The sequence below is a fragment of the Malurus melanocephalus genome, unplaced genomic scaffold, assembly GCF_030028575.1.
Source record: "Malurus melanocephalus ecotype Western Australia unplaced genomic scaffold, MMel_1.1 scaffold_989, whole genome shotgun sequence".
Taxonomy (NCBI): domain Eukaryota; kingdom Metazoa; phylum Chordata; class Aves; order Passeriformes; family Maluridae; genus Malurus; species Malurus melanocephalus.
In genome coordinates, this window is record NW_026624221.1 from 76,254 (window position 1) to 89,069 (window position 12,816).

The 12,816-nt window shown below is 42.9% G+C and overlaps 1 protein-coding gene across 1 annotated transcript; it reads left to right on the plus strand.

The window, feature by feature from the left end:
- Positions 1-476: 476 nt before the first annotated feature.
- On the plus strand, positions 477-7,445 carry OLFML1 (olfactomedin like 1). The gene is made up of 3 exons (XM_057386545.1): positions 477-832; positions 2,462-2,750; positions 5,029-7,445. Exons 1-3 carry the CDS (start codon positions 704-706, stop codon positions 5,805-5,807), a joined length of 1,197 nt encoding a protein of 398 aa, XP_057242528.1. The 5' UTR covers positions 477-703; the 3' UTR covers positions 5,808-7,445.
- The last annotated feature ends 5,371 nt before the right edge of the window (positions 7,446-12,816 follow it).

Below are 12,816 nucleotides of genomic sequence, written 5' to 3' on the forward strand. Positions count from 1 at the left end.
CTAAGCAGAATTATTATTGCAAAAGAAGAACTCTGTCACTGACTCCACTAAACTGACCCAGAGCAGTGTTAAGGATATTGATTTTAGCTGGGAAAATACTGTCAGGAGAAAAAAGGGAAGGAACTTTTTTTTTTTTTAAAAAAAAAGGTAATTTTATTTATGTTTTCCAKTGCTACTGTAAAGAGGCTGAATAGATGCAAGTGAAATCAATTTCTTCAGATGATTTTTCAGCCACAGACATGGGGAGGGCAGAGCTGAGTTCCACCAACTCTGAATCCACTCTGACTCTCACCACGCACAAAMTGCAGGGCTGCTCACACGGGAAAGCAGATGGGAGGAGACAGGAGGGGCAAATAAATTCCTTTTATTTGTATTTAATAAAATTTGGCCTATGGGCTCTACGTGACTCAGAGCTGAACATCTGGGATTGATCAGAGGATCACAAACTGAGAAGTCATCATTTGGCTCCTGGAAATAAACACATCCAGTTCCTCTGCCACAGTTTTACTTGCTTAATGATAAAATGCAACAGCCATTTTAAGTCCTTTTAATATTTTCAACCAGAGCATTTTAAACTTTTAAAGTAATTTCCAGTTATTTTTTCACATCAGGTAATGGCAAACTGCATTTGACCTTGGACTGGCAGCATTTGGGATTGCCCACAGAACTGATTCACTGCTTTGCTTCAGAATTTTCTGACACAATGGTTTCAGCCTTGCAGGAGCATTTTTTGCTCGCTCCACTCCTCATGGGGATGCTGGGAGCAGCGCAGTACCTGATGCAGGATGCAGCTCTGCTGAGCTACATGGACCAGCGCTTCCTGAACCTGGAGGTACGTGCTGATAAAYCCTTCTGCAGCTCTGTCCTAACTGCACAGAGGATTGAAAATCTATGGGTATTCTGAGGCCAGGACAGTCTGGACCATGCACCAAATCAGGAGGATCCATTTCCAGCTTTTTCCAAGGAATGAGTTAAATTGTTGCTAAAACTTTAACTGTAATGATCCCTAATTACCATGCCGTTGGTTGCAGAGTATAAATTCATAATGTTATATTTTTATTTGGCTATCACTTGTATTTTTTTTTTAATGACATCAGTGAAATCAACTAAAAAATGCAGAAGTTTATATAGTACTGTCCCAGTCCATCCTAGGGATATATAAACATATTGTATAAACACATTGTCACCAGTAGAAGTGCTGACAAGTATTTATTAGCAAGGAGACAGAAATTCATCGCGTATTTTTCCTATGTGCAGATATTCCTACCTGGAAGAGTAATTTAAGACACATTTATGCAACCCAGCGTTGTATCTGCACTTTCAATAAACCCTTAATATCTGGGAGACTGAAATGCAGTCCTTTCAATACCTTGAATTCCTTTCAACTGGTTATATAAATGTACCATTTCCTGGGTTTTCTTCTAGAGTAAAAAGCAACTGCAAAATGCCTGTTTAGTATTGGTGTGCTATAATCATATTTTGTTTATCTTAAATTATTGACAAATCCCTGGCTCCTGACTTGCACTGATCTCTCATCCCTTTTTGTACAAATCTCTGGCTAGATTTACCTTCTCAACACGGAAAGAACAGAAGAATTAGTCTGATATTCTGTTCCTATTATTTAGAGTGAGATTTAAATTTTCTTGGCCACTTTGGGAGTAACTTCACCTGGCWATTTCTATTCCTTTGGCACCYRTCAAAAATGAGGAGACTCCACCTGYGGCATTTGGTGCAAGGAGCAAAAAGCAAAGAACAGGACAAACAGTGAGGCAGACACTGAAGACAGCACTTGGAAAAGCTTAAAATAAAGGGTTTTTTTTGTAGAAAGTAATTAAACAACTTCCTGGGGACTGAGGATCTTGTATAAATGGGGGAGAGAGGAGTAGCRCAGAGAAACCACAGCTCAAAAAGCAAATCCAAAAACTCAACACCAAACTTCCTCAAACACAGCATTTCAATATTTCCATTTTCACTTTTACATGGGTGAAAAAGAGCCCCATAAGATTCTGCCTTCCATAAATGCACCAGAAGAGGTGCATTTATGTCAAATGTTCATATTTATAGATTTCCTGTAGAAAGCTCGGACAGACTACTTCACCAGTGGTCCTACAGGAGTTCCAAAAAGTTTCTGGAAAGCAATTCATAGACATCACGAGCCCTTTAAGTACCTCTGGCTGTTTCCAGAGCACTTTTGCCTCTTTAGGCAGCMAAACAAAGTGTGTGGCTGTCAGTAACCATGCCAAGGAAATAAATGTGTGGTTTTTATCCCGACCTGGGAATGCTTGTGCCAGTCCCAGATGTTCTCCTCCAACAAAAATCCCACTGGGATGGGATGGAATAGATGGATGCAGGGGGACTGGGAAGGAGAGATCAACATGGTTTTTAAAGTAATAATGAGTGAGGTTGTGATGCACACAGAATATCCACTTCTTTCCATGTATTTTTTTCCCCCCAACTCAAGAAGAGGATGGAAAAATGCAACCAAGACGTSCTGGGATACGTGGAGGAATTCCGAGACTTCTCAAAGACGGTGCTGTCCCGCCTGGCAGGACTGAACTCTGCTAAGGCTGAGCTTAAGAGGGAAGTAGAGAATTTGCTCACGAGGCTTGAGCACGCACAGAGGGACATKGAGTATTTGGGATCTGTCACAGATTCCAACGCCTGCGTGGAAGTGCACGAAGGGCTGGTGGAACAGCAGCTCCTGGAAGAGGCAGAAGAGAAAAAGAGACTTAAACTCATGCTGAATGCAAGTAAGAACAGTTTATTTGTCAGAAATTTGGGGTGAGGAGCCAGACCCCTGTCCCATGCATGTTGATGATTATAGCTTATAAAAATTAGGCTTATAAAAATCCTGTATAAGCAAAAAAGGTATGGGAGACGGAGGGAGGAAAATACAAGTCAGACATTTACTTTGCAGAAATTCTGCTGCATGTCAAATTCATYCCTTTGGAAGGTGCTTTTTATTGTAAARTCATGGAAGATCTTCTGAAGGTGCRCTCTTGCAAAGTCCCAGAAAAATRCATTTCTGAGCRCTGCAGCTGTACTAAGGAATTAATGGTGKTCTTTGTTTTTCAGACTGGGCAGGGTCAAAACCTCAAAAATAAAATGAAATTCACAATAAAATACCTAATTCACTTCTACAATTTGCATCTGCTTTGCTGTCCTGCTTTCCCCATTGAGTTTGAYGGCAAAGGTAGTCCCTGTGTAGATTTTACAGCACTTAAAAAACAGCAGGAAGACCTTCAACTCTAGCAAATAGCACCTCTGCTTCTATKCTGTCATGCCTTAACCAGAATCTGTGATTATTTTTGCTGGGTCACTTAAAAAATCTAGCAGAAAGGAGTTYTTTTGAGCCCAGCCTTGTTACTGTGTTTGGTTCAAGTTCCCACAGAAAATAACCGTTGAGTAAAATCACTGTTTTYACATGCAGTAGCTGATCCCTCATCCTGCTTTGGGTAGAAAATGTGACATTATCTTCTGCACATTTTGGGAAATGGTAGGAAACAGTGCGCTTTGAAGAGYTCATTGCAGAAAAATGTGGGAAAAATTTGGTAATTTTTTGCTTACTGTGAATTTCTCATTCTTCCTTCAGGCTGTTAAAAAAAAAAACCAAAGTTAAAAATCTTCTCTCAAGAAGAGAGGCACTGTTCACAGATTTCAGACAAAAAATCTGGTTAGAGGAAGTGGCTGCTAAGTCTGGCTTTGCTTCAGCAGCTTTAATTTTTTTCAATCTATCTAAACAATAAATGTTAGTTTTGGGAAAAGCTATTGTGGCTTGCTCAGGGAAAGAGTGAAGACTCTGAGGAAACAAAACCCTCCATGCTGTAGCAGCAATATCCAATTTGATTAGAGGGTATCAGCACACACAAACGACATAAAGATCGCTTTCTACAGGCAACTGGAATCTTGCCACTGACTTCAATAGGTTCATATCAGGCCAAAAAAAAACAGGGGGGATGGATTCTCTCTCCCCATTTCATCTGCTGCCAGAACTTCCTGCCTTGGAGCTTTGTTTGTCCTGTTTACTGGGATGGCTGCACTTCACTGAAAGCAATTCCTCAAATTTCAAATGCTGCGGCGAGTAATTTATGAGCGCACTTGGTAAACAAGATTGCTAACACGCCTTGCAATGGTTTTGGTTGGTTTTTTTTTTTTTTCCTGGAAAGGATGCTGCTTGATAAAGATCTTACAGTCTAAATGGCTGAGTCYTCACAGGCCTGGTGCTTTCTGGCCTGAAACATCCATGCAGAGCGCATGCAAAAGCCAAAATTGTGACAGCAATTTTAACCCTTCAGTGAGGTGAAAAACTTTGTGGTTCTTCCAGCCACGCTCCTGGCACAGGAACTGACTGCACAGACATCACACCAAATCCTTCAAAAACCACCTTAATGCATGCACATCCCTGGGTTTGTGATCTATATTTTGCTCTGGTTCCTTTGTGTGCAGGTGTTGGGAAAGGGAATGGGAAGACAGCCCAGTGTTTTGGCTTTCTGTTGTGCTGATCTATTTTTATTTCTTTTTATACTACAAATGCATAAAAAGAGTCTACCTGAGGATAAAATCAGTCCTGAAAAAAAATACTATTCATCTGGCATAGCAGGATAATGGATTTTCATTTGTATGCCTCCAACAGGAAATAAATTTGATTATTTTACTGTGTTGATCTAAACCAGAAGTCAGTTCTCTGAAGTAAAATTACAGCCCTGTAAAAGGACCCACAAGAATAATCACAAAATCACCTGATCTCRGTCTCCTTTCAGGCACACAAATAAAATTCCTTTGGGGTAACACTGTTGTAATAGGACAAAACCCAACTCTTTACAGATAGATGAAGATACACAGTTTTCTAAGCAGGAATATATCATATAAAACTATTTTCAGCGCTATTTATCATAGCAGCTGAAACCTTTATTATTATATTGAATAACATAGAGATGAATTAAAAGGAAACTTAGCAATACAAAGAAAAGAAACTAGAAAATGTACAGATATTCTAATGTTCTTTTGTCTTGGGGTGTTTCCCTGCAGGTTGTGACCATGTGCTTGCAGGTATTAAGTCCCTGAAGATAGTTAAGAAAACTGGAGAAAAGCACGGCTCTTGGATGAAGGATCCTGGCAAAAAGCACGCCAAGATTTATTTATTGAGCGGCTCTGTAAATAACGTTGTGCTGGAATTTTCAAGCATCATGGCATTCATGGARAACAATCAGACCCTGAAGGCTCGCAGGGTGCCCTTGCCATGGCCCTGGGAAGGAACTGGCCACGCCATCTACCAGGGCTTCCTCTTCTACCACAGGCACGGCTCCTTGAACGAGATCATTAAATTCAACATCCTGAGAAGAAACATCGCCGGCCAAATGCTGCTGCCAGGGGCTGGGAGGATTCCTGYCTACCAGCTTTCTCCACAAACCAAAATCGACCTGGCTGTGGATGAGCAGGGGCTGTGGGCGCTGCATGCAGAGCCAGAGATTGGAGCGAACATCGTGGTGACCAAAATTGATGTGGCCAGCATGGCTGTGGAGCACAGCTGGGACAGCCCCTGCAGCAGCAGGGATGCTGAGGCAGCYTTCATGGCCTGCAACACSCTGCACGTGGTGTACAACTCTCCTKCTGGAGGCAGCTCCCACATCCAGTGCGTTTATGATGTTCTGGGTGCTGCCAGTGCTTACAGCAGCCCAGGGATGCGTTTGCCAAAGCGCCAGGGAAGTCATTCTGCTGTGCACTACAACCCCAAAGAACAGCAGCTCTTCGCCTGGGGTGATGGCTCCCAGATCCTTTACAAGCTTCACATGGAAAAAAAGGTTTAGAATCTTCAGCAGCTTTTCAAATAGACTTAAAACCAACGGTCCCAGGTCAACACAGCCATTAATGTTCATGAAAATTGCATTATTCCCATCTGTTACAATTTTCATCTGTTTTGCATAACTTAAGGCTTACACACCCCAGTAATATTAAAYTAATGTCTAATAAAGAATATGTGAAGACTCCATTAATATAAAGTACATGATGACTAAATATCACACATGTACAACCCCCTCACGCACACAAAGTCTAAAGTTAATTTAAAAAAATAATCAAATAAGAGACAGATTCTCCTCCTATTTAAACTGTGTGTTTTGCTTTGGTGCCATAGAAATCAAATCAGAAATCCTTCCTGTCTCCAGCACAGTCTGACAACCCTCACAACTCTGAAGATCACTGCASAAAACCTTCTAGTGAGCAATATAAAATCATAGTTTTCCAGAGAAATTAGCTGTGAGATTGAACAGGAGGGGTTCATTGCATCACAAAGAGTAGGAATACACACCCTCACAAACACAGTTTATTTAACATAAAACTCTCACATATCACATCAAGGCTGTTCCTAATCATGGGACTRCCAGAGTATTTCCATGAAAATCCCACATTTCTTACCCCCATAGCTGTGCAGACCACTGTTGATCCTGCCAGTACATTAGCTGCAGCCAAATATTCATTTTTATCAGCTTTTAGTTGCCACTTTTCAATATTTTTTGAGCATGTCACAGTGTGTCAGAAGGAATGTTCCCAGATGAACTGTTCTGTGTCATACATTACCTTTAAAGATTTTGTCAGTCTTTGGTGTTTTTCTTATTAGTCCTCTTCCATCATTTTTCCCAATGCTTCAAGTCACTTCCATTTCTGCTAAAGCAGAACTTTTCTCACCCTATCCTCCAGCTCAGGAAAACACCTGTACAGGAAAGGTGGCTCAGATGAGGACAATGGTGCATGTGAGGGCATGACACTGCTCAATCCTGGGTGTGTGAGTCACAGACAAACTCCATGTACTTTTGTTTCCAAAATAATGTTAAAAATGTTAAATAATGTTAAAAAAAAAAAAGGCCTTTAGTGCGAAATACAGGTACTGACTGTATTTTTTTCAATTATTTTAATGACAGCTGCATTTCTGTTTAACAGCAAACAAACAAACACACCAAAAAAATCCCCCCCAGAAAAACCACAAATAATGGTACTTGAAAAGCAATCCACAGCTGTTTGTACAGARAGCCCATTTTGTTCATTACACTGAAAGAGCTGTTGTTCTGTTTAAAAATAGCATCCACAGARCAGCCAAACATCAGGGAATGATTGTGAAAAGGAGTTGCAGAACACGATTAAGAGAGTATAGACTGCTGAGCTGCAACAGTGACACTGTCTGTTTGTAAAATAAACTCTATCATTCTYAGCAGCCTCAGTGACCAGAGCTTTATTTCTGTCTTGCAGCAGCCACAGGATGCACAGCTAAAGACATCCTCAGGCTGGAGGGAAGGTGGGCTGGCACTGCTTTCCTGTGTGATCCTGGGTTAAAGGCCTTTCCAACAAATGCAAAATGGAATCAGCCACCTTTGGGATGCYTTGAGAGCTTTCACTGAAAAGGTTGTGTGGGTTTCCTTATTTAAGAAATCAAGGCTTTGGGTGTAAATATGGATTGAGTCTGCTCTTTAGAAAAGGCATTCTTGGGATGTGCTTTGTGCCACAGTATTACACAACGGAGAAAGCCTTCACTGATGTTCTGTACAGGGATTTTAATGTGCAATCTCCTCAAAGCTTCTGGCAGGGTCTTCTCTGAGCCTTGCTGCCCTGGAAAGCCAAGCTTTAGGATGAATTAAAGCCCAAGAGGGGGTGAAGCACCCAGACATCCTGCAAGCAGGAAAGGGAGGCACAGAGAAGGGCTCCCAGCATCATAAAAGAACAGCTCATTGTCAAATGCTTGTGGACCCTCCTTCCCCATCCCCATGGTCTGTCCCAGGAGCCTCAGGAGATCCCACGTCCTCTGCATGAAGATAAATTTAGTTAAATCCTGGATGACAAARAGCAGAAATAAGGACTGTGTGCTCAGAAAGAGAAAGGATGACAAATTTGTGAGCTGAATAACCTGCTCCCAGCCAGCAGTGTTCAAAAGGCAAGGGCAAAGGACTGTCAGCCAGGCAGTGGTTGGCCATGACAAGGCTGCATGAAAGAGGCCATTGACTTCCAGTTCAGGTAGATGGTCTGATTGTTACCATGGAAATGGAATTGSTACAAGGAGATGAACACAGAGGAGTCTTCAACAGGAACAAAAAACACAAATGAGTTTATGACCTCTGCCTTCACCATCTAGATAGCACCCATTACTGCCCTTTTTATTCAAGTCCTTTTGTGCCACACTTTCTCGGTGCTCTCTGAGCCACTGAACCATCTGAACCACTGTGGTAATTTCATCCGAGCCACCGTGCTCGTTTCATCTGAACCACCAGCTCTTTGCTTTTTCCTGTTCAGAATCTCCTCTTGGCTCACTGTTGTGCTTGGCAGTGCTCTCAGAGGGGAATTCAACACACGGCAGGATCCTCATCCTCCCAACAATAGCAGCATCCTCAGTGCTTGGATGTGATGAAATCCCTCTCCTCTTCCCTGACACTGCAGTCAGCTCATCCTTTCCCTGCATTAAATCATGACTGCCCCTTTCCATGTGAGCCAGGCTCTCACTGCACAGATTCTCCTCATTTTCCACGCCCTCCACTCTTTCTGCTGTCTCTTCTGCAGATCAGAATAACCTACAGTGATTCTGTCCTCTTTGCACTTGAARCACTCAGAATTATCACAGACAGAAAGGTTTTCAGCTTTGATTTATTGACACCTGTGTGATGAATTTAAGCTTTCTGATAACTGTGTGCTTTATTTGGGTTTTGTGGCTMCCAAGGGTCTGTGACTGCTAAAATAAAGCTTACCAGTAGAGCAGAGCTTGATGCTAGGAGCAGGGTGTAAATCATGCCAGTACAACTAGGTTAATTTTCACGGTGCCCATCTGAGATAAACTTGTTTGCCAGAAAATAATCTTCCCATCTCTTTTTCTTCTTCATTCCCAACTGCTTGGATCTGGAGGGTGACAGCCTGTTTTGGCATTCATGCAAGCAGCCACCATATCAGAAAAACAGACACTACGTGTTTGTTACAGATGGGTTTATCACTAAAAAACACAACTCTTACATGCYTGCTGTCATCCTGCTCTGTCTCAGCCCACATTGTCACTCCCATGCTGGTTCCCACCATGAGTGTGTGCTCATCTCCAGTTGCAGGACATGGCCAAAGACATGCTCGTAAGTCCAGCAAAGAAACTGTAGGACCAAAACCATCAAAACACAGCTCTCCTAATACTGAAGAAATAGCTCCTCCTGAAGGCAAAAGCCAGGCTTTTCAGGATGTTKGAACTTTTCATGGGTTTGCATTGCTTGTAAGAAAATAACATTTTATGATACTTCCATCACATCGAGCCCTGAGCCCAGAGAAAACAATGTACAGAATCCCAGGATTGGTTAACTTGGGAAAGATCTCTGGGATCATCGAGGCCAAACTTTGACTGGACACCATGGTGTCAACCAGACCACAGAGTTGAGTGATACACCTCATCTTTGCTTAAACWYCTCCAGGGATGGGGACATTACAGTGTCTAATCATCTTTCTGTTGGTGATATCTGGGTATTACTCACTCTGCTTTCCTGCTGTTCATACAGACAGCATAAACCGTGGGTTTAATCTGTCTTGGAATTTATTATTAATGCAAAACATTTCAAAGGCCCTTGCTGTTTGAAACCCCTTTTAAAATAATKTTGAACAAGTAAAAGCTTTATGTGGAAAAGGTTAATAAAGAAACACTCTTAACTGCTCCCTGTKCAAGTGTCATATTTATTGCAGATAACCATCTGCCTTTCCTTTTTATTTAGGGCTGATTTCTCACTGGGACTGACCCCATRCAGTGAGTCAGCCTCTGCTCCATGATTACAGGACTGGGGCTTTKCTTTCAGTTTTTTGAACTGCTTTGTAAGAGTAGGAGAACAAGGAAAGAAATATCTGTGGGAAATGTTGTGTTGTAACCTTTAGTACTATCTCAAAAAGTAAAATGCTTTTGAGGTGGCTCAATTTTGAGAGCTCCTGGTTTTGTCATTTTCTCACATTGCCAATGGTCATAGGCTTGTATGTTTACATTTTAATGTTTGAAAAAGAGGAGAGATCTAATTTTTTTRCAAGAAAACATTTGAGTTCTCCCCACCCACCTTCTGCAGCAAAAAAACCTCCACAGATTTATCAGTCAGAGCMCAGCTGAAATCCAGCTGGCACAATGAAGCTGCAGTTTTCTTATKAGATATGATTTTACTGACTCCCTCTGATGGAGCTAGAGGCCAAGGAAGGTGCTGCTTGTCATGTCCACAAGCAAATTTTTTGGTAAAATATTTATATTAACATTGCTATTACTCACAACACCAAATTAACTTCAACACTGTATCCATAAACATTGTTTTTCATTTCACCCTTGTTTGTGTCCACGCTTAAAKAATTTGTTGAGGAAATAMAACATCACATGACTGACTAACCAGAAAAACAGCAAGGAATGCTCATAAACAAGATATGAATACTTTTGAAAAAGGAATGTGGTATGTACACAGAAAGAGGATCCTGATATCTGACAATGCACAAGCAAAGCAAAGCAGAAGTTAAATTCCTGTCCTCATGCATTCCATTACTCCAGGGAAACAAGAATTTAATTTGTGTACAACCGCACTGGGTAAAGTCAGTGGTTTAGGTTCTCTGTGAATGGTGAGCTGGGTTTTAAGACCAAAGGAGATTTTTAAAGGAATCTGAAAAATGTGAAAATTTTCCTAAATGTTTCAGCTAAAAAGAGCAGAAGAGATCTTAAGATTTTGACAGCAGAAAAAAAAAACAAAAAGAAATCCCAACTCTAAGAGTAGAGAACTGCTGAAAATCTGCAGTCTGTTGGATAAACAAACCAGGTCTTAGGTACTAGATCAAGTCTCAGAGAAACACCCAGTTTATCTCTGAAGGTGGGAGAGGAACAATAGAAATGGGGAAATGCAGAAAGAGTGAAAGGTTCTTCGGCAGGAAAACTGAATTGTGCCAGCCCAGGCTAGGTGTCCCCGGGGAACCTGTAAATCCAGGAGCTCCCACTGATTTGTCAGTAATGGACAATTATTCAGAATTTCCAGGCACATTTATCAGCTCCTGGGTCCAAGACATGCACTAGAGACAGGGATCTGCTGCTTTTTCTGTTCTTGGCTCGGGGTTTGTAGCCGGGTTTTGTTTTTTTGTTTTTGGTTGGGTTTTTTTTTCCCCCCCTAATAGACCTTAATGGCTGCTTTCAGACTGACACTTAAGATAATTTTAAGATGTGAATCAGAGCAAAGACTCAGAGAAACTGCCCACTGCTCTTTAATCTCCACAGTGGCACTTATCCCTGGTGGAGCCAGATCTCAGCGCTGAGCAGTAAACAAACTAAACAAACTAAACAAACTAAACAAACTCTGAGCTGGGGCATGTGATCGAACTGCAGGGAATCAGCTGAGTCACAGGAGCTGACCTTGTCCTCTCTGGCCACCGTCGGGGTGAGATGAAAGTGGCTTAGGCTAATCTGGCCCTGTGAGCTCAGCTCAGCTCGGCTCAGCCAGCTCGGCGGGGTTTGTTCAATCAGGACATATGGGCCASAGCGGCCCCAGTGCAGCTCCACAGCCTGGGAAAACTCTGAACGCAGCCTAAAGGCTGGGAATTGTGACAAAAAGGGCTGTGGGACAGCCGCCACCACCCTCACACTCACCAGGAACCAGGGACACCGTCTGAGGAACAAAGAACACCATCTGAGGGGTCAAGGACACCATGAACACCATCTGAGGGGTCAAGGACGCCATGAACACCATCTGAGGAACCAAGGACACATCTGAGGGGTCAAGGACACATCTGAGGGGCCAAGGACACCAAGGACACCATCTGAGGAACCAAGGACACATCTGAGGGGTCAAGGACACCATCTGAGGGGTCAAGGACACCATCTGAGGAACCAAGGACACATCTGAGGGGTCAAGGACACCATCTGAGGGGTCAAGGACACCGTCTGAGGGGTTAAGGACACCATCTGAGGGACCAAGGACACCAAGGACACCATCTGAGGAACCAAGGACACCAAGAACACCATCTGAGGAACCAAGGACACCATCTGAGGGGTCAAGGACACCGTCTGAGGGGTCAAGGACACATCTGAGGGACCAAGGACACATCTGAGGGGCCAAGGACACATCTGAGGGGTCAAGGACACCATCTGAGGAACCAAGGACACCATCTGAGGAACCAAGGACACATCTGAGGGGTCAAGGACACCATCTGAGGGGTCAAGGACACCAAGGACACATCTGAGGAGCCAAGGACACATCTGAGGGGTCAAGGACACCATCTGAGGAACCAAGGACACTATCTGAGGGGTCAAGGACACCATCTGAGGAACCAAGGACACCATCTGAGGGGCCAAGGACACATCTGAGGGGTCAAGGACACCATCTGAGGATCCAAGGACACCATCTGAGGGGCCAAAGACACCATCTGAGGATCCAAGGACACCATCTGAGGGGCCAAAGACACATCTGAGGATCCAAGGACACATCTGAGGGGACAAGGACACATCTGAGGGGGAAAGGACACCATCTGAGGAACCAAGAACGGGGCCAAGGACACATCTGAGGAACCAAGGACACCATCAGCAAACACGAGTGGACACAGGCCCGGCTTATCTCCCGCCTCAGAGCTTGCAGGTAAGCACAGCTTGGAGCTTTTCTGCCTCTCCTAAGGTTTGAAGGTACAAGGATTCTCTGTGTGTGTTTTGTAAAGTGAGAAATACATTTTKAAAAASCTTAGGKAAATCAARCCCAAATGCTGCTGGAACATTTCCTTAAGAGATAATATGACAATAGATTTCTTCCAGTCAAGAAACAGCTTAACAACACCCCACGTAACTCACAAGCGTCTCAAGCATGTTTTTCT